The 26,540-nt window shown below is 36.6% G+C and overlaps 1 protein-coding gene across 1 annotated transcript; it reads left to right on the forward strand.

Moving 5' to 3' along the window:
• The first annotated feature begins 1,783 nt into the window (after nucleotides 1-1,783).
• On the forward strand, nucleotides 1,784-17,089 carry foxg1a (forkhead box G1a). Its single transcript, XM_057343799.1, has 2 exons — nucleotides 1,784-3,392; nucleotides 13,053-17,089. Exon 1 carries the CDS (start codon nucleotides 2,120-2,122, stop codon nucleotides 3,368-3,370), a length of 1,251 nt encoding a protein of 416 aa, XP_057199782.1. The 5' UTR covers nucleotides 1,784-2,119; the 3' UTR covers nucleotides 3,371-3,392; nucleotides 13,053-17,089.
• Nucleotides 17,090-26,540: the final 9,451 nt, after the last annotated feature.

Raw genomic sequence — 26,540 nt, forward strand, 5'->3', positions numbered from 1 at the left:
ACCTACCATTAATAAAAACAATCCCGAAATAAAGGTTACAAAATATCAACAACAAAAAAATGTCCTTGATTAGAAAGAGTCAACATTTTTTTTTATCAAAGCAACAGTGGCGTGAACAATATTTTCAAATTAATAGTACAAATAATGGGTAGTACGGTTAAAGTCAGAAAAGCAACTGTTGTGAGATTTATGTGTGTTTGATTAGACCTCATATTAAATTCAGTTTATTAAAAATAACTATGTAAAATTCAAGTATGAATTAATATCTATGATGCAAATACAAACTTGTGGAATCGGCTGCTTAATAATACTCAAGCCTGTTCTCTATTCAACAAAATGTCTTATTCATTTGAAGTGAAATAATGTACACATTGTATGATTATAACGCAGAGAGAGTGTGAGGCAGTGCTTTCATTAAACTCTGTAGTATGAAAAAATATATATTATACGGATATTTTTAAAACACAAAACACTTTTAGCATGGGATAAATACATTAGACAAACATATAGCGTATAAAGCATTTAAAATGCAATTCATATAGTGATATTAATCCTTTGTAGTCCTCAAAGTTGACCTAAACAAGGTGTTTATTACCACAATTCCACCTTATGGGAATCCTTGTTTGTTTGTTTGTTTGTTTGTTTGTTTGCTTGTGCGTGTGTCTGTGTGTACGATTTGTTTGCACATGTGAATGCGTGTGTGCCGTGCGTGTGTCTGTTGTTCAGTCAACCCCCCTGCAACGTTCCTAGCACAAATACACACCTATCACCCCTTCCATTAGAGAAACTTCAACCGTAAATATAAAGCACCTGATTTATGTCGACATTTCTTGCGTCCGTATGAGGAGATATTTATACCTTTTTTAAACATCAGTAATGCATTGCAAGTTCAATATGAATTTGTAAAAGATGGCCTTAAGCAGTGTTACACTGTCTTTATTTTGTATATTGGTAGCTCTTGATTTTTCTCATCCAGAGAAGATACTCCTATTTAAATGTAGGGTTTTTTTTGTTTAGCGCTAACATTTTGACGTCTTGATATTCTGATACAGTTTTAACACGCACTAGCTATGTTATTGTTTATCTACCTGCAAATAACTACACAAACGGATAAAAATCTACACATCCTATAAATAATTAATTAATTTATTAAGATTATTATTATTATTCAACTTGTCTTTGTCAGCTGGTTCTGTTGTAGTTGTTGCTGTGCGTGGTGTTTTTAATAATATAATAATATACACCAGAAATAAAGATATTATAAAAAAGATATTGCTGATATTCTCTGCAGGACAAATTATCATTGTAAATGTCATGTTCAAAATCGTTTACATAAACTTGCAACTAAGTAGCCTATGCTGCTACATGCAAGGGAGTAAAGCATCAAGAAAAATACTTACATTATTATAAATACACGTGAACGAACAAGCATGCATAAATGAGGAATAAATATATGGTTTTCGCTAAGGATTTGCATTAAAAAATAATAGGCTGTAACCCTCACTATCACCTTGCTGTGGGTATATGTTTTGTTGTATATGTATTACGTGCTCTAGCCGTATGTATTAAAAGCCAGAAATTGCCGATACAGGAAGTAGTACCTGTTTTTTTTTTTTTGAGGCTACCTTTGAGTCCCTTTTGTTTTCCCCCTGCGGTATGAAAACAAATTGAGGACGCATGGATATGTTGAAACAGCACTCTACAATTATAAAAAAAATTGATTGAGGTTATGTGGTCTGTTTTCTTGGTAGGAGTTTGCTGGGGGAAACGAAAGCCATTGTTGACTGGGCATGAGCATTGGTGGATCTTGTGTATCCTTACGCACTGGAACAGGCGCTAAGAACTGCTCAATGATTGGCTGCGCGGGTAATACTTATGCTGCTGTGGTTGGCTACAGTCTCTAAAAAGGTTCAACCAGTTTTTTTACAGCTTAGTGTCTGTGGCTCCGTAATTAATTGTAGATAGCTGTCTCATATCGACGTGTTTTTAAGAAACATGAAATAGTTGTTGTGTTTTTTTAATAAGAGGAGTTGCCAGAGCAAGAGATTTGAAGACCAACTGTGCTGCTGCTGCTGCTACTGCCGTTGTCGCTGGTTGTTGCTACTCTATTTTACTTGTGATGTTGGATATGGGAGAAAGGAAAGAAGTCAAAATGATTCCTAAATCATCGTTCAGTATAAACAGTCTGGTTCCCGAAGCCGTCCAAAGCGACAACCACCACCATCACCACCACCACCAGCACAGAGCGGTGCACGAGGAAGAGGAGAAAACTCCTTTACCTGCCCAAGCACAGGAGCAAAAGTCGGAGAGCACTTGCGCTAAAAGTGAGAATTCATCCCACGACTCTTCATGCACGGACGAGAAGGAAAAGCCGGAAGAAAAAAAGGACTCCAAAGAAGGCGAAGGAGGCAAAGACGGCGAAAAGAAAAACGGCAAGTACGAGAAACCACCTTTTAGCTATAACGCTTTGATTATGATGGCCATTCGGCAGAGTCCCGAGAAACGATTAACTCTTAACGGCATTTACGAGTTCATTATGAAAAATTTCCCGTATTACCGGGAGAACAAACAAGGATGGCAGAATTCCATCAGGCACAACCTCAGTCTTAACAAATGTTTTGTCAAAGTGCCCCGGCATTACGATGACCCAGGAAAGGGGAACTACTGGATGCTTGACCCCTCTAGTGACGACGTGTTCATCGGCGGAACGACGGGAAAACTTCGGCGGAGATCGACCACTTCTAGGGCAAAGCTGGCGTTTAAAAGGGGCGCACGGCTTACCTCCACGGGACTGACATTTATGGATAGAGCTGGCTCTTTATACTGGCCCATGTCGCCTTTCCTCTCGCTTCACCATCCGAGGGCGACCAGTGCGTTAAGTTACAACGGCACGTCGTCGCCTTACCCTAGTCACCCAATGTCCTATAGCACAATGTTGACTCAAAACAGTTTGGGGAACAATCACTCTTTTCCAACATCCAATGGTTTGAGTGTTGACAGACTAGTGAATGGAGACATTCCCTACGCCACACACCACCTCACCGCGGCCGCTTTGGCCGCCTCAGTGCCATGTGGGCTTTCCGTACCCTGCTCCGGGACATACTCTTTGAATCCCTGTTCAATGAACCTGCTCGCGGGCCAGACCAGTTATTTCTTCCCCCACGTCCCTCACCCATCTATGACCTCCCAGAGCACCACGTCCATGAGCTCCCGGGCCGCCTCTTCCTCCTCCCCGCAAACGGTCTCCTCTCTCCAGTGTGACTCATTAAGGCCTTCCCTACCCAGTTTCACCTCCGGACTTTCAAGCGGACTTTCTGATTACTTCACACACCAGAATCAAGGGTCAACATCAAATCCCCTTATACACTAACTAACATCCACAGGATCAGACTGTAAGTGAACATTTTACACAAATTTACACTGTAATATATATAAATGAAAGAAAAAAAATTAAGGAGAAAGGACATTGCAAGCCGAATTCCAGGTATTTTGTATTATTATTATTATTATTATTATTATTATTATGCATTTCTTTCTGTATACGAACGTCAAGTGTCGCGAAATGGTTTATTATTCCACTGTCAGCAATGTGCAATGTGCAATGTGACCAGATTAAAAAAGGGAAAAGCTTAGGTTTTTTGGGAGGCAGTATGATTACTTTAGAATGTTTATTTAAATAGTGGTTGCAGTTTTGTCTAATTTTGAATGTTCAAATATCTAATACCATTTCAAAAACAACAACCAGTCATCATGTTTGCAGTATTATCGCGTATCATGAACGCACTGGTGGAGTGAGATTTTTCAAAAATTAACACAGTTTTATTTTCGTTTTTCAATAAATATGTTCTATAAGTGCTCAATACCCGTTCAGATCCGTGGCTCCTTGTTATTTTGTTCTTTTAATAATGCAGACTGAATACATGCATCTACAATGCGTTTTAATGACAACAACACAGTTTCTTTGTAGACCAAAGAATGGGTATCAAGCAAAATAAAAAATACTTTTGTTTTCAGCGTTCATACAGACATGCAGTTTTGAAGGAGACTGACCTAATGAATGCTTTTAGATTGTGTTTGCATATTTTACTGTATGTGGTCACCACCATGCAGGTCACATTCTTTTTTGTAATTAGTGAAATGTCAATACCTGTTGTAATTATAGGTTAACTTTGCGAACGTGTAACCCGTGTTGAGTAAATGCCTCATAAAATATTGAGTGATTGTTTATGTCGTCTTTAAATTCCATGGTTGTGATTTTGTGGTCTTATGCCCGTGTTTGTCGCTTAAACTGTTAACCAAACAAAATAAAAAAATAGGTTAAGGTACATTTATTACGAACATTTTGTCTTTTTTGAAGAGCTAGCATTTGGCTGTTTTTCAATATCGATTGGAATATAGCGTGGAATATAGAACATTTAAGCGTCAGTTTGCGGGTATATTTGAAGGCCCCGGCCTTCCAATGTGTTGCAAACTTAAAAATGATCTTCAAAGGGGAAATTATGAAGAGCGAAACCACACGAAAAACAATATTATTTTATACTTTTTTATTTAAAAAAGCAAACGATGCAGTTATGATATGCTATAGGCCTACCCATCTTCCATTCTAGGGCCCTAAGCAATTGTGCCTGAAACTCCTCCAAGTCCTGTAATCGTTACAATGCTTAATTTATTACGTTGTTTTGTGTACAAAATATTTGTTTTAAAACATAACACATTTTTTCGAGCGTCTTTTGGTCGTATAGAGGCCATACACACAGATGAATAACACCTGATAATCACTATCAGCCCTTGCTCTTCGGCCAACAATAGAATCATTAGTTACAATACTACAGATCAACTTATCTTTCAACACGTAAAGTCCAGTGATTTGTTCGTTTTTTGAAAGAGACATTGTATTAAATGTGTCTCCGTAATGCAATAACCCCCGTGCTTTATACAATAGACCGGTGGAACTCAATATCTTCTCCCAAGATGTTATCGCTCAAATGTTAATCGGGGTGGCCACTAAAACACAAAAGGAGAAAGAGCAGAGGTCATATTTAGAAACATTTTTTTCTCTTCAGTAGAAATGCAGGGAAAAATAATAAAGCAAAAATTTAATGTAAAATATGCGTCTGAGGATTTTAATAGAGTATAAGAGCGTCTTATTCGCCCTTAGGTGTTTTATTTAAAATGTGGATTTTCAATTTAAGTTTTATTTGATATAAGAGCTACTTTTCTATTCAAAATATTTCTTAACAATCTAACAATAAAATCATTTATTTTAATAGAGGGTGTTGTGCATGCATGGTGGATGTTTCAGGATATTTTATTTATTTATTTTATTTATTTGTTCTGGGCTTGTTTAATTGCCTTTTATGCTTCCGGTCTAAAGCGTGAGTTTTTGAACGTCCAACAATCCATCTACCTGCACCAGAAATAAGGCCTGGAATCCGCTAATAATTGAAATCTTCAATTAAAGCAATCTCGGTTCGACGCTGTGGACCCACGGTTAAAAACGAAGTGCCTGTATTGTATTTTACATACATTTATGCAGAGTTAATGAAGCGATGCGCTTGAAATAATAGTTATTTTTTCTTTTTGTCTTTTGACAACATCTTGTATGCAGGGTTTAGTCACGGGCTACACAAAAGGCGTGGTTTCTGTTATAACCCCGAGGCGGAGAGTGTGGGGGGAACTGGGGACAACATCCTATAGCCCAAAGATACCAAAAGAAATGAATCAATGGTGCTTGTGCGAATAAATAGACCAACGGTATATTTTTAGGAAAATGATCAAGAACATCAGTATAGGCTTACATAAAATGAATGCATGACGCGAAATAGTAAATTTAATAAAATGCGAGAAAATAATAACATTATGATTAAAACATCAAAAATATGTTTAAAACATTGTTTAGGCTACATAATGCATATGGTATTGTAAAATAAATAATTATGAATATAAATGTTTATGAAATTGCAATGTGTCAGATATTTGGTCTCTATAATCAAGGGCTCAGACTAATCGTCTTTTACAACAAATTGTTAAATCTGTAATGAATCATTTACATGCGACAGCTTGTGCGTATTTTTTGCTTTGGGCTATGTGCACATTACATGTGCATGTAAAACAAATCTTGGAGTCCTGCCTTGGCACCTAAGACAGTTTTGCGTATTGTTATGTTGGTGTTTGGTTTGTCTTATCAAACATGCTTTCACGGTTCTATATGAAGAAGTCAAGTGATATAATGCAATGCTTTAATGCTCATTCGCTCAGTAACGGATAAGTCACATCTTTGACATGAGTGCATAAGGAAAAAAGGAGGTAATTGTGGGAACTAAATGTTGACACGGTATGATCAAACGTAGCTTAACGAAGCAACGAAATCTGCACCCTTAAAATACTTGTAAAATGCAAAGGACGTTTCCTCTCTCAAAGTAATATGAGCCAGGCAGAGTGAGGGCGCTAGAATGACGCAGAACTGTAGTGACATTAACTTAATGTCTTTGTAAAACACATGGCCTGTCGTAAACTTAGTTTTCCCTGTGGCAAGAAGAACTGTAATATCATTTACAAGCTGTGAAAAAAATCACAAGGGATAATGCAGAATGCTGCTCCCGCTAAACCACTTAATAGTTTCCTAATATTAGGAAATTTGTGTAGAAAGCACAGATGAAATGTGAAATGCACATTTATTATTATTATTATTATACAAGTAAATAATAATCATCATAATAATAATAAAGTAACATTCAATAGATAAATTAATAAAATAGCCTAATAAAATGATAAGCATAATAATTTCTTCAAAAATCGGAACAATTGATGCACATGTCTTTTATCATACACCTGTTTGTCTCTAAACAAATGGACTTCTTTTAACATGATGGTAGTAAAATTTTATATTATTTTTAATCTTTAAAGTTATATAAATTTTATTTTGCTCAACAGGCTGAAAAACAGTTTGTGATATGTCCAGTCTATATTGTAGTAAAATATTTGCAAAAGAAAACATTCGACAGATCGTGAATAATCGTTTTAATGAGTGTGTGTGTATAAATATCCATACTGCCGAGAAACGAAAGGACCTGTCGGGTTATTCAAACAACTTGCATTGTGACGATACTGCATTGTTGAACAGCTAAATTATGTGCATCTTATTCATGCACTCTAAATGTATTTCCATAAAATATTTGAAATGATCAACGATCAAGCTTTTTATAACAAGCAGAGGTACGCGCAATTTGAAATGAAAATAAATGACAATAATATAAAAATAATGTAACATGCCTCCTTAAATAAACATTTAAATAAAATGATTAAAGATCAAATATTATTTTACAAATTATCTGTTAAATATAAAATATGCCTTTGTGGTGTCTTGTGGCGAGTTATTGTCTTGCCTAAGAGCACTCAGTAAGGTGTGATTGGTGTGGCTGATTGCTACGACATAGGCTTCTTATAATGATAATAGTAACATCACTTCTTTTTCATCATTTTATGTATTATTCTCTGGTCTGTATCCTCGTTTTGGTTTACGGTTTTAGCCACGAATAGATGGATTTTTACTCCAGGCTAAAAGTGCAATCACATGTATATTTATATTTTTATGTTTTCAGTGAAACATTAAATCTTTTAGTTAGTTTTGTATAGTTGTGTTTTGTTCTTCCCTTGAACTGAGCGCGTACCCGAGTTCTCCACTTTTTTCTTCCATACTTCTGCTCTCTCTCTCTTTGTAACTTAACTGGCGCTGGCAACATCACGTTTATGGGTTTGATTCCCAGGTAAACCACGTGCGTAAAAATGCGTAAATTAATACTTTTTTGCCAAAATAGTTGATTCAATATTAGTGCATTTTAAGTTACAATATTAATATATGTTCTGTTACTAGAGCGACTATCTATCTGTCAATTGCTTTGATAGATTTTGTGGTACAACAAAAGTGTTAAAACACCCCAGGGCATTAGCTATTCTTAAATATTTCGCTTTATATCATACACTTTACTTTTTGACATTGCTGCTTTTAGGGAAATAATTTCTTTATTTTTATCTTTCTGCCTATCTCTTTCTCTTTCTAATATCTGTCCACAGTATATTGAACTAAATACAATTAGAATCGAATTCTAAATTATTCTAGTGAATTAAAATAGTCTCAATGTTAAGTGTTTAACCTTCTAAAACCCAAAGCCACTATGGAGAATTGGGTGACACATAGAAGACATGCGCTAAACCAATATGTTTTGTCTGGTGTATGTAGTCACAAGAAGGAAACAACACATGTGATGCATGATGTAATAACATTCATTCAGGCTAACCAACAGAAAACATAATAATAATAGTATCGTTTTTTGTAGGTAAGACTAGTTAACATTTTTTATTTGACAACTCCGTAAACAAATGTCACCAGTTTTGTTTGTTACTAAACGTGGCCAACAGGTGCCAAACCTTTTGCCTGACATCACTTCTTCAGTTATGAAGGACTATCTGTCAAAAGCAGCTTCGAGACAATGCGTGGAATCACAGCATCCGTACTATCAGATTGCAAACTCCCTGTGCGGGTTGGGTGTCCGAAACGGAACCAATAAGCTTACAAATAGAACTGCTGATTGTAATGAATTCTCACTTGCGCCATTCAAACGACTGATAGACTAATACAACAAGCTTTTATTTGTGGTGTCACATCGGTGCGAGCTATCAAATATATAAAGTAGTTTTCTGTGGAATCAGTATTAGTATAAGTGTAACAACGTGTATGTGTAGCTTTGCGTAATATTTATGCCACAATAACACCGGTATTTTATAAAATATGAATATGTCGTATTGTTTTTTTTATAATATTAAAAATAATAATTGTTAAGAATAACTGCATATAATATCGCTGTAAAGATAAAGGGTAATTAATTGTTAGACAATAACAACAAAAACACAATAATAAACGACACCAGCAAGCGAAGACACCAAGAAGAATGGTAGAAGGGCAATAATGGTGAAATGGCAGATCATGCGCAATGGGAAGGCTCCATCCTCGAAAGAAACAAATTTGGCACTGTAAACAATTACTTTTCTGATAGGTCTATAAAATAAACGTGTGCTGCACGAGGCACCATCTAAATAACCTGGTTTAATTCAGGCTAAAAAATATTTGTACATAATATGACTGTTTCAGTCTGAATACATGTGATATCCATCAAAGCCTAATTATAAAGATCAGATCAGAGAGAAATGGCTCAGCTGCATGTTTCAAATGTTTACAGTGTGCACCTGACAAACGCAATCGCCTGTTCACAGTAAACAAAAAGTAGGAAGGAGATAAAGAGAAGGAGATAAAGAGACGCAGAGAGAGACTTTGGCTGTCAGTTCGGCCAATCGAGCACAGATGCTTCTATAGATTATTTAGACTTCCGTCCAGCCTTGTGTACACTAATTATACGCCACAATAATGTCTTAAAGACCAAATCTGAAGGAAACATACATGCCACCCAAATGTTTATATATTTTTTCAACAAACATGTAAGTCATTTCTGCAGCTGAAGGACGCAGGTTATTCGTCATTGAGGCGGAGGAGGCCCAGAGGATGATGTGCTTTGCAATTAAGATAGTCCCATCAAAACAACACGCGTTGCCACCAAGGCTCATCGTTTACAGATGATGTTTATGATAATTTTATCACGATCTGTTATTGTGCATTTCTGAGTTACGGTGACGAACTGATCTACCCAGCGTTTTCAGATATTTTCCCTATTCCGTCTTTTGGGGTGAGGCAGGTTGTCTGTCAGTGAGGTATAGGCGACAGTCTGTCTACAAGCAGTAAGCTGATCTCCAGAGTGCTAGAGGAAAACGGGCAAGATTCCTGGCCTGCAAGCCGAGATATTGATCTACCTCAGCCACCTAAACAAAGCCTCACCTGTTTCCCTTGTCCATACTTTATTTTATGCAGTCTAATGCTTGTTTTGTTTGACATTTCTTTTATTTCCATGGATCCGAACTTTGATACACTTTTGGGAGTACTACATAAACACTGTGTTGTACCTGAACATCCAGATATCACCGGCAGCATGAGAGACCACCCTTCTCTCGCGATGCAGAAAATTACTCTCCGTTGTCTTTACAATTAGAGGGCGGAAAATAAAAGTTTTCATTCAGCGGGGCAGTGTCCAATAACATCCAGCGTGAGATAAAACTAATTACTCCATTATGCCCCTCCAGTTAATGTTTCATAAATTGGATCCACTAAAAGCTCCTTTATTATTTATCAGACCGCGCTTTGGGCTGCTTGTTAAACATATCAAGATTACTTTCTGATCCTGTACAACTATTCGTCTGCGATGGCGCACAGATTCATTCATACAACCCTGCGCCCACCTCTTTTATCAGTACGCCTTGAACACGGCTCTGCTGACAGACAGCCAACTTAGCTGGAGAGGAAAATGTTGCCTTGACTAATTTGGTTCCTTTGTTAATAGGACATCATCTTCAATGCAAATGTTTGTGCGTTTGTCAGAAGCATAATATTTTACATCAATTGTGGAACACACAAATACATGCACAACGCCGATGTTAATAAATCGGAACAAACAGGTGCCAAACCCCCACGGCATAAAACACTTAATTTGATGTTGAATATTGTACAGTAAAAAATACGGTAAAAATGAGAACATAACATAATGTTTAACAGTGCACGTTTTACATATTTTATTTATGACTTTTGTATGGAATTTATGACTTCAGGTATGGGGAATTACGCAATTGTCATTACATTACCTTAAATCCATCCCTTACTAAGATAAATATGGTTAAACTATCGTAACCCTTTTTGTACAGTAACAGCAAATATATGGTTACACCAAAATATGGTTTAACCATGATATTTGTAGTGAAACAAATAATAATACAAACGTTAATATAATTGCCAAAAACACAGTTAGGCTATACTCCACTTTTGCAATAATAATAATAATGAAAAAATAAATATTAATAAAAAAATCTCCTCATGGATATACCCATGGTCAGCATATTAAATAAACATTCTCCTCCGTTTTTAGGTTTAGTTGATTGTTTACACATATTTTTAAGCTTGATAAATGTTTCCAACAAACAAGCCAATGAATTAAACGCGTGCCTGCTCTGTTTTTGTTAACATTCGTCTGTAGGCAGCTCTACAGTTTTAGGAGATACTAATTGATTGGATTGCAAAATTTGAATACCGCCCTTGATGATCATCCTTACACCTGTTGAAATACTATGAATGGACAATACTCTAAATGGTGGTTCTGGCATCATTCCAAAGATACCAGATAGATGTGGGTCATCAGTGCCCATGGAGTATTTCATCAATGCATCGGCTTCTGAGGAGGCCACTCTTGCATACTGATAAAAAGGTGCCTTGCAACCACACTTTGGCATCTCAACAGACAAGGCAAACATCTCTGCTGCCAGGCTGCAGTAGATTGTATACAGAAAGATGTGTTAAGATGTCTGATTGTTTGAGGATGTTACGGAGATAGGCCCAAAGGATTTGGCCACAAGGACTTGAGATGAGATCACAAACTAGTAGAACTCTAATTTGTGAGGCATTGTTGACTAAGATCAAGGGGGAATTCCGCAGGATGGATTGGGAGGCAGGATGCTGGGATCTTAAGAGAGCATGCGAGTCTATATAAGGTAGCTAGCTGAGCACGCAGGGCTACCGACTACAAACTGGGGGTCTGTGGGTTTCATTCCCCAGTGGGGCATCGAAGAGAATGAATGGGCAACAGAAGGGTCCTAGTGTATAGTACTGCCGTTGTGCACCTGAGCAAAGCACTTAACCCCACGTTGAGTGCTGCATCATGTTACTCTGGTCCCCTTAACCCCTCCTCCATCCAGGGCACTGCCGCTATAGAGAAGCCGTTCTCCAAGAGTTTTCCCAGGTTAAAAGAGGTATAAGGGGGAAATGGGAGTATTGATATTGTGAGAAAATCTGCCTGTTTTCCTTAAGGTCCAAGAGATCTTCTTTTGAAGAAACAATGATGCTTGTATTGGGGTTTTAAACAGTGAATAAATGAAGATTTAACATTTTTGCACAAAGTTAGTAAGGAAGTGTAGAATTGTGTACAAGTTACAAATTGTATATAAATCAGCTATGAAGCGCATGAGTTTGGGATTCTGAGACCGAGAGGAAATAAGAGCATTCGAGGTGCCTCCTATTGACCCAAACTCTGTCTCTCTAATGCTCTGTGCACAAACCCGTGACACATTGAATAGTTTCCCCCTTCAAAGTGACCACACTTCAAGAACACCAGAAGAAGGGAGGGAAACAAAGTGGGAAGATTAAGACACACTTATTATTTAGACATGACTGTGATGATGTTAAGAGTGCATAGAGTGTTCTACACTGTGGACCCAAACTTGAATTTCAGTTGTATCATGTAAAAAGCCTATCAAGCGGAAGTATTAAGAGACCAACATTTCAGTGTAAGAGAAAATACTACAGGTCATCAAGCCTTATTATAAATACAAATATACCAGCAAATAATATACAAATAAAAATATCTAAACTTAATATAAAAACAAAGATGATTTACAATGCAGACCGATGGGGTCAGACTCCAGGCAAAAAAGGTGCCTATTAGGGTAATCAGAGAGTGTTTGCTGCTTTCTGACAGAGAAATAAAAAATAATAAAAAATATTTAGTAAATTTATAGAACATTCTTTCATCCATTTTTAATGATGATTCTTGAATTTATCATTTTACATCATTTTAATTAAAAGGCATTTTATATATTTGTATGTTGTGAATATAAAGTCCTTATAAAATTATCTTAGTTTCAGTTTAACAGATGTTAAAGATTTTGCTATTATCAGTATTGTGTCAGTATCTTTTTAGTGCCATATGTTTTTCTTTCTTTTCTTTAAAAAAAGGTAAATTTAGCTATATTACAGTTATCTTGCCTTATGATGAATGATCTGGCGTCTGTTAGTGTTACTGTGTCACCATTTCTCTTAGTGCCAAAAAGGGAGGGGGATAGAAGGATGTGCATAATTTGAAAAGAGAAATAACAGTCTTAAATTTGTCATTGTCTTCCTCTAGATGTCTGGCAGTGTGTGCTGCAGTAGCCTGAATCCACCCTGTGATGCGTTACTCACCCATGCTGAGAATGTTTACAGTTGTAATCAAGGTCCATGTAACTTGTTTGTGAAATGTTTTGCCTTTATGTTTTAGAGGTGCTATACAATTTGCAAATAGTAGGGCATGAAGTCACAGTTTGATTAAATTGCTGTCAGTACAAAAAGAAGAAAGAAAAAGAAAACAGAGGCTTTGTATAAAACCAAGACTGTTATGTGGCATCCCTTTATAAAATGAGTTTAAATTTTCTCTCTTTGGACAATTTTATTTGAATTAAATATGAATACCATGGCATTGTGTTTGTGCAACATTTTGCTTTTCATTTGAAGACCTGTGTATTTTTTACATTTTGCAAACATGTTTTTGTGACATTTTGTTTGTTGTTGAAACAGTATTCTCTTGTCGCTAATGTTTTTGCTGTAGAGGATAAAACATGCTGATCTACTGTGACAGTAAATTGTTACGTTGGAAGATAAAAACATATCTGTTGTCATTCATTCTTTGAGGACAGAGGTCTTTGCATGACCATTAAAGCTACTAGATTTCTCTGTTTGTTGAAATGTTCCCATCTATGGTATAAAACAAGCTAGGCTGATGTGTAATAATAATCTGATTAGTGTGAGTGTGTTTGTGGAAGTGTGAACTTAAAGAAACCTTGAACAAAGGTCTCCATAGACACATATACACAAAATCAATGTTGCAGCTGCTATTTTAATTTGAGATCTCATGTATTTATTTATAAAAATTTGTATCTAGGCACGGCACATTTTCTCATGTGATATGAGAGGTTTAAGCTTGCACACTTTCAACGCCCAAAGGCTTCACTGCAGACATTACAGGCCCCCAGAGATGTCATCTTGAGGGTGTCTTTTATTATCTACAGTTTTGAAAGTAAACAACACATGTCTCATTCAAAAACAACTAATACATTATAGAACAGATGAGGGTCTTTCTTAGATGAGAAAATATCAAAATGTAAATGTGTGGAATTGTCATGCCTCAAAATGTAAATTGTGTATATGATATATGCCCATATAAATTTATTTCCTCACTTAAACGTACTGTGAAACCAAATTAATTCCTTGTTTTTATTGAATAGCATACGTGTAGTAGTCAAATTAATACAAATGCCTAGAGAAAAATAAAAGCAGAATGATCTACACACTAAAATGGGTTCTTTCCTTTAAAACATTTTATTTTACGTTTTTATAGTCTGTAGAACCTTTTTCCGACTAAAGAACCTTTTTCTACAAGAAGAAAGTTCTGTGCATGTAAAAGATTCTTTAAAAAAAAAGAAGATTCTAGGAAGTATAAACAGAAAATCTTCAATTGCACGTTAAAAAAACTTTGGGTCTAATAGGTAAAATGAGCAGTTTGTAAAAAGTTATTAAAAAGAATTTCAAAAGGAAAACCATTACAGTCCTGCGTGATCAAAGTACACCAACAACGTAACAACCTAAAAATGAACCCCTGAATAATTGTTAAGACATTGAAAACGACCCGCTAAACAATATGTAACGTTCCTACAGTCATTAAAACAATTACAGTCATCAGTAACAGCATCTCTGTTTCCCCAGACCAAACAATTAGAAACAGAGAAGCCCCATTTTTAGCACAGCCCATGTGCAGTCCCCTGTCTACATGCAACAAACAAAATACCGTTCTCGTAGTCATGCTGCGATGGTTTTTGACAATCTGAGAAAAATAAAAAGATGCAGACGTTCATTCGCCTCTCTAGGTGGGCGGAACACGGAACCCAAGCTGCCCTTGCCACCAATTTCACAGAGCAATTATCTACTTGGATTCATGGGAGTTTACTAAACAAACGGCAGCCCCGCTGCGCCCCTCTCGGTCTGCGGCTCAGATCAATTCTGCATCACAAAGCGCCACTGATGATCACCCTGCCTACACTTTCATCACCTACACGTTTTATCGATTATTTTTGTGTTTTTAAACAGGTGTCCATCTAATACAGCTACACGTAACTCAAGATATGCACCTTTCCCCGCCTTAATTACTCACCCGTGTGTGTGCGCTGCTACAACATTTTTTTTTTTTTTTTGCCTTGGCTTTAAATAAACAACACTAACAGTCTATTTTACTCAGACCACAATTGCACTTGTGTGGTTATTAGGGCAGATATGGCTCCAGAACCCGAAAATCAATGCCATCGTGATTAGACCGATGACTGATTCACAGCTTCATCCGAGAGTATTCAGGAAGAGACGAGGTGTATGGCAAATAAGTCGCACTTGTCTGCACACAAAAGAAAAATCCCCCCGGTCTTTGTTTATAAGGTGTAAAAATCCGGAATGATTGTAGGATAGCGAGGACATTCGGGCTGTTTTATCGCCAGCGTTTCATGAAAAATATTTTTGGCAATTTTCAAAGCAATTGTGTATTGAATCTGTGAATGGGCTTACATTGACCGACAGGTTTGGTTTCATCGCCCTCAGAGAACCCAAGACAAAATAAAGACAGGAAGAAAAAAATGAACGACGGGTGTTTTACCTCATGACAAATCAGAACACTCAAAACACATGAGCAATGAAAAAGCTATTGTGAAAATACAAGCAGAGCGATCACGGACCAAGACAATGCTATGCGCTGCTCATGGCGCAATTTGAGTGTCATCTTAAATTGACAGATAATTTCGATTAGAAGGCGACAAAATAAAAAAATCGGGCAGTTTTAGTTTTACCCCGTACGCGATGAAGACACGCGGTTTGCAAAATGTGTTCTAATTGTCAGTGCGTGTAAGCGTTCGTATAGCGGGGAACCATCTTTGTTTGCAAATTGCGGCAGTTATGTTTGTTTGGAGAGTTTTGAGGAAAGAAATTGGAAAGTCTCTGACTGTTGATCTTTACCACACAGTCCAAGATCAATCACATTCTGTGAATGGATATTATTAAACAGCATGGGGTGGCTGAGGCGCGAGGCACGGGGCCGTCAGGAGTGCAGGTCTACGAAGCGGCTCCTCTCTCGCGCTGCAACAGGGCAATTGTTGACACGCTTTTCCCTGCCAATCTGCAGCTCTCCTCCGAACGCGGCTGCCATGGCAACCTGCTCTTACCCGTTGCGGCAGCTGGCAGCCCCTCACTTACGAAGTTGCGCGCGCTTCCAGTGATTGTCGACTCGCGGCAAACGACGGAGAGCCGCTCTCAACTGAACCGGATTTTGTCCTGGTCGGTTGAAATAGAAATAGCCTAACACCACTGCTATTTTAGCTGGCGAGATGTAAACTGACGAGAGCCGAACCTGGTCGTCGTTTTTGGTGTTGCTCTCGGCTGTTGTTTTAGAGGTCACTGATGTGACTGTCCGGCATTAAGAATGCAATAGGCTTACATTAAAAATCGGCAGCTTTTATGATGGACATGTTTTAAATAAAATAAAATAAATAAACTAACAAAATATATATTTTTGTATAAAAAAGACTCAGCTTTGCTTTAAAGTCCCAGTGAAATGAAAAATGACAATTCTTATTTTTTCATGAAATATTGCAGCGTTTATAGTAAATAGCTTATCAATGTAGGTCATTTTCTTTTTTGAATTCATGTACCCTCATAATCTTCAGTTAAAATCTGAAAATGCACTTCCGCCCTGAAATGACTATCCATCTGAAATGACGTAAATTAGACGGCTTGGCCAGAGCATCCGTTAACTCATCACCTTTAACTGTCAGTCTGCTGCCAGTTTCATGTCAAAATAAATGCAACAGCCTTTTCACTCGGAAATGTGTCAGAACTTCCGGTTCACAGGGACTTTAAATATGAATGCAGTAGCCTATATTACGTGGCATGCAAGAAGTCTTTTTTGGTCATGTGTAAAAAACCTTTATAAACTATTGCATTTAAAGGGTGATTTTCTCTTTCCTTTTTCCATACATTTTATAAAGCATCAACAGCAAATCATTGTTAAATATTTTATTTATTATGACTTAACAATAAATGTGATTTTGTGATCTATTAAATTAGATTTGATGATGTAATAAACTCAGTTTGATATCCATCTAAAGCTTTTGTGTTTTCTCTCACTGGCTCCTTACAGGCCTGGGCGCACTTTCAAATCTTTTCTGTCTCTTTATCGCCCGCAAATGTCTGTTCCCATGTTACACCTTCCTAATAGAACAGCTAAACTACACATGCCACCTTCTCACATGCTCACTCCACAGATTGTGTGCAGAGGACACAAAGACTAGCCTCACTCTTCACATTATCTTAAGCTACTGCTTTCACCTGTGCCCAGCTCCAGCAGGAACACTCTCATATATCGACCTGCTGGCCACACAGAGCTGCCGCCCCACCACTAAAGTCTAGTAAGCGATACCTCAGGGTGTCATACTGAAAATTTGACTTGGATTCAACCAGAGAGTCTTGCTAAGTAAGGGCAAGACCACAGGAGAAGTCTTTATTCAAAACAGATGTGCTAGAATACACAACCCCAGCTCAATATCTATTTTCAGACAGCTAATCTGTGAGTACAGACAAACAATGAATCAAATGCATTTTTTTCTGAGGTCACAAGGGGAAGATCTGTCTGGGGGTGTGGGTTAGGGTGGATAGAAGACATTTGGTAAGTGTAACATTGTCAAGTACATTGCATTCTCAAAAGTTTTGAATTTCAGCATGCATTGTTTTTGAGTGTACAATACATTTCATTTATGAGTGAAATGATGTTGTGTTGTCAGCAATTATTCCAAGATGATCATTACTCTTCTTGCAAACATACAAGAATCACCTGTGCCACAGCAACAAAGCACCTGTGCGGTTATCATGCAATGACAATCATTTGGTTCATGTAATGGAGGGAGGGACCAGTATGTCACAAAGACCACTAATGGAATAGCATCAGTAAGAATAGTGTACATCTGTCATTCAGCCACTGAAATACATCTGATTAGAGAGTAATTAAGTGACCTTCAAAGTCATATGTGACAGATTAATATATACCTGACATGCTGGAGGTGGGACTGACATTATGAGGGCAAAAGTTTTACCATGAGTGTCTATACTGAGGAGATTATTTATAAAAACTGAAGACACAATTGACAGTTACATTCTAGCATATATGATTACCAACAATATAAGGATATGAACAAACCAAACAAGCATGTGATTGAAAAAAATAGAAAGAGACTTGACTATTCCACCAGAGGACCAAATTAATGTTTTGAGCTTCACATTTTTTTTGTCTTAAATTAGGCTAGTTGAGTCAGCCTCTAATTACAATATTATAATATAATAGACTGTCTAAAAATAACATTCCTTGTCTGCAGACAAGTGAAAGTTGTCAGGCATGTTTGAATGTCAAATATATCACATAGAATCAAGGATTTGGGGGTTCTCAACTTGCCTGGTAAAAACATAATTATTATTATTTTTATTTTTATAACCACTAAGTAGCATACAGGTGAATCCCTCTTCAACATTTTCGAGCAATTATTATTAAAATATCTTGACTGCAATTTTCAATTAAAACATCCTGGCTATATCGTCTGCTTCATTAAGTTTTTTATGTAGACTGTAGGCCATAAATTATGTGTAGATTTTGTCATTTTAATCGTTAATTCATTCCGCGTTTAATGCGTTATAAACTAGTTATTCTATCTTAGCCTACAGATAAAAAATGTATGAAGAAAAACGATAACCTGTCCAAACACACTAAAGCAATGTTTTTTATCCGATTGGACTTTTTGTCCAACGTTGGTTTCCGTTACAGCAGTGAAGCGCTGATTCGCTCCGCCTACAAAACAATTACTGATTGGTCCAAGGTCAATATCAAACCAGGATGAGCAACGGATAGGATGTGGAATTTGGAAAACACAGAAGTTATAAACAGGTATGTTGGATTTTTATACGTTCTTCTATGCAATGCGCCATTATTGCGAGAGAGAGAGAGACATAACCATTCTCATTGGCTGTGATTATGGCACGTCACATTCGCGTTCAGCACGGATAGTCATTGCGTGTTGCGCCTGGTATAGAGCCCGTTTCAACAAGGAGGTTCAACCAACACCGAGTTCAAATGTGAACTCTGAGTTGATTTACACCGAGATGCGAAACTTCGAGTTTTTGGTTTCAGAATAGCGCATTTAAGTTAGTACTATCATCTCTGGGTAGGCGTACACCACGACTACGACAAGCCATAATCAATGGAGCTCCGATATTACGATTCACCATGGGAACGGCACCAAGGAAAAAGCAACATGGCGGCAGAAAGCGCTTGTGAGCGGTTTTGACTATAAGGGATACAGCTTCCTCCACCTTATACACTTTATTAGTTTTCTCATCGTCCATAGAAAACTATGCTCTGATACACGTTGGCTGATGTTATTGATGTAATGATGAATTTTGATACTGTAAAGAAAAATAGTACCGTTTTAATAAAAATGCACAGGGAAATGACAAAATTCCACTCGGGTCCTAAATTCCTCTCCTGAAATCAAAATACATCCCTATGAATTAATGCAGCCTCAGTCTTCACATACAGGATCCTCTATAAAAGCACATATGACATTTTATAGTCACTTAGTTGGTCTCTGTGTGATCAAAATGTGTGCCATGAATGACTGTATTAATGAACGAATGAGGTACACCACTTGCGTTTTAAAAAGGGAGAGGAGATCAAAAGAAACTCTGGGTTTACCAAAGAAAACCTGCTTTTGACCAGGTTAGGTTCACAGAGTAAGTTACAATGGTTCCTGACTCTTGTGTATAAGTTACCTTTCTTTTAGAAACGGGCTTGACTTACCCCGCTTTCTTGGGTTTGACATACCTCGCATTATGAAATGGTTACCCTTTTACTTTATCAATGCTTTGTCTATAGCAATGGAAATGAGTTGATAGAGATTCAACTGTTGAGTCCTGTTCACAAACCCACGTATGTTTCAGTCTGCGTAATATAAACACCAGGAGCAGAGAAACAGATGTTCGAAAACAAAACTAATAAAAAAAAAGAGATGTATGAGTACACCCACACAATATGTTTATTCATGAAGTTTTTTTATTCTGTAATAACTGCAGCTTTCTATATTAGATTAGTATTTGTGGCCTTTCAAAATGTTTTTTCTTTCCCATCATGAAAGTACAGTTAAATCCAATAAATATTTGGATATGTGCATATCCAATAAATTTAATTGTTAAGGATCACTCTGATGTGGTGTTAATGTTCAATTATATTCAGTAATTGATAAACATTGTGCATTCTTCTTGAGGCAATTCATTGCAAACAGACTGATTCATGACATGTAGACTGCTTAGATGATGCCCCAGAGCTTAAAGCGACAACTAAACTACTGAAGGACACACAAGCACTTGGTGCACAGATGTGCTTTCGGCTGCGTGTATAAATTCATCTTACACTTCTGCAACAGATAAGGTGGTTGGAGGGGGCGATATTCGAGCCTTAAGTATAGTTCTGAGACTGATGTCCTGGGGCTCATGGGCCCTGCAGCTTGCATGAGTGGTGTATCGCTGACCACTCAACTGGGTGCCCTGACTGACCTGGGAACAGCTGTGAGATAAAGATATCACTGACAGATTGCTTTGTCCATTAGTGTAATCCACCAGGTATTGAAGAAAACGATGCTCGAGTTGGAAGGTGTCTAGAAGATGTGTTATATGCTGTTTTCAAGCTAAAATACAAATTTGGTCTGTTTTACATGATGATAAAATGGAAGATTTTATCATTTAAAAATTCAAGTTTATTCTGGTAGTTTCTTTCTAGCTTTTAATGCCAATGTTCCTCAGCAGACCAGAGTCACTTTTTATGTAGAAAATGTGATTTGAGCTTTTATTCTTAATTCAGATATACGGCGCGAATCCATTGTAGGAACACTATGTTTTGTTATTTTAAAGCACCGATAAAGACATTTACTTTGTTACACTCAATTTTATAGGTTTCACACGGTGAGGGAGGGCATACATTAGCATCATTTAAGCCTTTAGAACTGTCACGAATTTCAGAAGAGGGATGAGAAAATCTCTCGTGCGGTTGTTGAAAGATGTCATTTTACAATGTTTTAGAAGTCAAAGATCTGAAATGGTGCACTGTTAACTGGAGCGGAAATTAGCTTACAAGTATTAGGACAATAGTAGTACAGTCGAGCAGTTTGTTAAGTGGAATAGATTTTGTCTCTCAAAGTGCCAAAGGATTGTTTGTGGGTGATATTTTTTAGTTCCAGAGGGAAATGGCTGTTGTGAAGCTTACATAACATTATCATGCAGATATGGTGCTGAGAGATAAAGTGTGTTTTGTAATGTTCGGTCTTTTGTATAAAAGCATTTAAATCATATTATATAAAAAGGCCCTAGTCATATAACATGTTATTTTTTGTGTCCACGTTTCATGTTGTTCTTATTTATTTTGTGAATATTGTTGCCGTTGTTTTGAATGTCCTTGCTGATCAATGTTACCAACATGCTGATATATTTTCAAGGAGTGATGTATATAAATCAAATAATTACACAAATTAAAAAACAAATAAAAATGAAAGATAAATTATGCTCAAGACGAGTTCTTGGGCTGGTTTTGTGGACACCAATAGATCTTCTAAACGTTTATCCAGTCAAAACTGTTATTGTTATCATTTTGTCCTGGATGAGAATTTGGTCTTTACATGTTTAAAGAGCCAAACATGCTCCAGACGTTCAAAGTTATTCTGCCTAGTTTCACATCTAAACATAAGTTGGCCTTTCAGCGAAATGGATGGTTGTCATCTGTAGCCTTCGAAGGCCAGATGTTATATACAAGACAATGAGGAATGAGGACCTTCTGGATTGGCTGATTGGAGAGGTGAGATGTGTGAGAGTGACAAAGTCCAGCAAGAACACAGCAGGAGAGAAACTCCAGCTGGACGATACCTTGAAATTCTTTTTTCATTTTCATACATAAATATTGAAAAATCACAAATTTTACAGGTTATATTCAGGTTTATTTTCATATTTCGAGCTCTGCATGTTCTTACGAGAACCCTAAACGTCACAGAGAGGCCAGACACGGTATTGTTAACCATCCTGTCCTCGACTTGCACTTTTAGCATAAACACTGCAGAAGAAACACAAGAGGGGGACACCTGGTGCAAAGCAAGGTTTGGGCTTCAGGCCGACTCTGAGCACCAGGCTGGGGGAAGAAGTTTTGAGAAAGAAGAAAGGAGGTAAAGTGAGATATAACTCTCTAATTATTTGAACAAGTGACTGTTGATAGAGAAGAGTGGGCTGGGGAGCGGACCGGTGCTTGAGAGCATTAGCACGAAATCTCTGGGGAGGAATTTATCAGGCAGCAGAAGAAGGATGATACCAAACATTACAAAACATTGTTACTTGTGATGAAGTAATGATTGAGGGAGACAGGGTCAGGAGAGTTAAGTCACAGACTATTCTGTGGTCAGTTGAAAAATATTTAGGCAATAATTCGCAATTATGGTGACACCGCTCTGTGTCATGTGCTGAGCTTATCTAAATTTATAGAACATAGTCCAGGGGCCTAGACAAGTAATACTTTAATAAGAAATCTCACATGAATTTCACATAGAAACCTGCTGGTATGTATAGTAAATTTTACATAAATAAACTGGATTAACTAAATAAATTGTACACACTGTGGTTTTATAACCCTGACAAATTTCGTAATTTTCTACAATGTGTTTTGCTGGGGTACAATGATCCTATACTGGATCACATTCATGTGCTTTCTTGATATAATACCGTATCTAAATATTAATATTACATCATCTGAGACTGAAACAAAAGGCAAAAAGTGGACAGCTGCTTTTATTTGAAAACATTCACTGCAGAAAAAAAGGTAACCATTAGTTCTCTTTTTCCCAGAAAATCACGTACCAAGCCTACTTTACACTAATTAAAGATTCTTTACAAATTATAGATGTTCTTCCAGAGCAACCCAGTAAAAATGTTTTAATAGCCACATGTCTAACATGTGTCAAGACAGAAAGCATTCAGACAGCAATCGGCTTTAAAAAATATGCTTTTGTTTCTATAATTTACACATTCATAAATATCTACATACTGTACCTACATTACCAATGTTATAAGTAAGTGAATGATCATGACAGAACGACAGTTTTGCTGGGGTACAATGATCCTATACTGGATCACATTCATGTGCTTTCTTGATATAATGATATCATAATCTTGTGTTTTGATACACAACATAAGGACCTAAAATAATCTTATTAATCTTACAAACATAAAGAAAATAAAATCTTTTTCAATAGAACATGTGGGTTATGTGCTGGTGAAGTAAAAAAATAACATTCAACTGTTACCAAAATTGTCCTATAATGTTGCTATATGGTAATATTAATACATGTAATCAAGGAAGAGAAAAGACTGTAACCCGACCAGATAGAAAAAACAACTATAAATGAACAAATGGCTTCAGAATTTGTTAGACAATGTCTTGAGCTTTTTATCTGGAGCACAAATATTGCTGATGACTTCTCCTGATGTTTGTAATCTGTGATGAGAGCTCACAGGCCTGAGTGGCTTAGCAGGAATTCCAGCTCCATTTGTATTGATGTCTTTGTGGGCTTTAGACACTGTGTTTATTAGGGCTTAATTAGATTCTGCACTGTATTTTGAGACTCCTTCTTTATGAACTCTTCTTTTAAATGGTTTTGTATAGATTTCTCCACCACGTTATGCCTTTCACTGAGAAATCCTTGGCGGTCACTGGCTGAATTTCTATTTAATCCAATAAATTCTTAAAATATGTTTAAAATACACTTTGTATTTGTATCCCATGACTTGTTTTAAAGCATTAGGCACAAATCCTGTTTTTTATTTTATTATATTCTGATAAAGAATTTAACATAAAATGATCCTAGTTCGAATTTTCATATACATTTTACTGTAGTAAAATTTGGTTGCTTTCTGCAGCATGATATGAGTAAATATTATTTTAGGCAAATTATAGTGGGGATTGAATTTGTCAAGCTTAGCCATTGAGTTCTTTCATTGTAAAAATAATTTGTAAACAAATAATATTTATCTGTAGTAGGGATGCACCGATATGTAAATTTTGGCCGATAATGATAACCGATAATTATTTAACACTGGAAGCCGATAATCGATATATTAGCTGATATACCGTATCTAAATATTAATATTACATCATCTGAGACTGAAACAAAAGGCAAAAAGTGGACAGCTGCTTTTATTTGAAAACATTCAATGCAGAAAACAATGTAACCATTAGTTCTCTTTTTCCCAGAAAATCACGTACCAAGCCTACTTTACACTAATTAAAGATTCTTTACAAATTATAGATGTTCTTCCAGAGCAACCCAGTAAAAATGTTTTAATAGCCACATGTCTAACATGTGTCAAGACAGAAAGCATTCAGACAGCAATCAGCTTTAAAAAAATATGCTTTTGTTCCTATAATTTACACATTCGTAAATATCTACATACTGTACCTACATTACCAATGTTATAAGTAAGTGAATGATCATGACAGAACGACAGTTTTGTACTGGGTTTTAACTGAGTTGTGCAGTTGAAGTGGTTTAACCAGAGAAAATGATTCATAATTTATCGGCTATAATTTATCGGCCTAAATTTGATTATCGGCCGATACCGATAACACTCAAAATGACCATTTATCGGCCGATACCGATATGGATGATAATTTATCGTGCATCCCTAATCTGTAGTTTATGTGACAATTATGTTTTTCAGTAACTACCAACCATTGACCCACAGATTTTTTTTGGGCCCCTCAATAAATATCCAGCTATCAAAATTAGGGATGCACGGTAAATTATCGGCCATATCGGTATCGGCAGATAAATGGTAATTTTTAATGTTATCAGTATCGGCCAATAATAAAATTTAGCCCGAAATATTATAGCAGATAAATCATAAATCATTTCCTCTGGTTAAACTTGTTCAGCTTTAGTTAAAATACAGTACAGTACTATTTTTCAGTTATGATCATTCACTTACTGTTATTAGCAAAACATTGTTGATGTAGGTACAGTAGGCTATGTAGATATTTATGAATGTGTAAATTATAAGAACAAAAGCATACTGTTTGAAGCCGACTGCTGTCTGAATGCTTTCTGTCTTGAGACCTCTTAGACGTGGCTATTAAGAACATTTTTCTGGGTTGCTCTGGAAGATCATCTATTATTTGTTTATTAAATAAAAAATATACCAGAAAAATTTTGAAGGTTAAAGAATCGTTAACTGGTGTAAAGTAGGCTTGGTATATGATTTTCATCATTTACAAATTATGTATGAAATGAACTATGATTATACAGTATATCTGCCCAGCCAAAATATATGATTGCCTCCCAGTCGAGCCAGCCTAGTACCTGCTGCTTGGAATGCACAATACATTTTTTAAAAACAGTTATGTGTTTGCCAATGAACTCTTCATATATGGCAAACCTCATGGACAATAAATAAAAATAAATAAATATAACAACTCATATAAAATTGTAATTCCTGAACATTTTATGATTGTTAAGCATCATCTTTTCAGGTCTTGAAAAACCATGAAAACTTTCAAGGACTTCCAGGCCCTATGTTGTATCATGGAAAATGCACTTCTGGTATATTTTAAAGTATGGCGAATTAAGTCACATGTAATTAATGTTTCCCTGTTGCACTCTGTCTCTTTCCTCACAGCATTTCAGCAGCGTGAATCATCTTAATGAATCGAAGCAACAGAAGCATGGACTGCATAAATTGACACCACAGTGGTGTGCCCAATATCACCCTGCCCCCGTGGGAGCTGGGAAGATGAGTGTGTGCTATTTTCCATTTTTAATATTTGCACACATTTTATCCTGAAAATAACAATCCCCAGTTTGTGCGCATACATTCGGAATGACAGGGATGAAACTGTTATCTAGCTGTTCTTGAAGGTGATTCCCAGCAGAGTGTTCGAAAAGTTTATTCGCAAACTTATTTATTATTCAGTTCAGAATATATCACTGTTGCTATTTTCAAGAGTTTAAAAACCTGATGTTACAAATGAGTGTCTAAAATGTTCTAGAAAGTTGTTTTAGTTCAAAAATAAGACCGTAGTTTTGTGTTGTTAGCTGAATTTTTCTCCATTAACTTCCCTACTTTAGCTAAATAAATATCTTGCAAATCAGCAATGATATTGGTCTGACTGAGCCACAACCATAAGGTGTATGGGCATCACCATTATAACCCTAATGTCTTAATGTTATGCATGTTTAAAAGAGTTCTTTGCTTCAATGTTTGTCTAACTCCATGGGAAATGTAATGGTGGCTTATTTGAATGACATTAAACATCTCATAATTAGCCTTTTAACTCATAAAGTGAACATTTCAGTTGCATATGCTATATTCAGCCCTGTTGACAGAGGAAACTAGGAGGTAAAAAATTAATAGCCTCTCTGGAGATGTCCCTTCACCACAACACACTGGAGTTATTTAGTAGCTAGCGTCTGAATTT

The sequence above is a fragment of the Triplophysa rosa genome, linkage group LG10 (genome assembly GCF_024868665.1).
Source record: "Triplophysa rosa linkage group LG10, Trosa_1v2, whole genome shotgun sequence".
Taxonomy (NCBI): Eukaryota; Metazoa; Chordata; class Actinopteri; order Cypriniformes; family Nemacheilidae; genus Triplophysa; species Triplophysa rosa.

Bases quoted from the DNA above. Each gene is read 5' to 3' on its own strand.
- foxg1a (XM_057343799.1), top strand. From the start codon at position 2,120: ATGTTGGATATGGGAGAAAGGAAAGAAGTCAAAATGATTCCTAAATCA.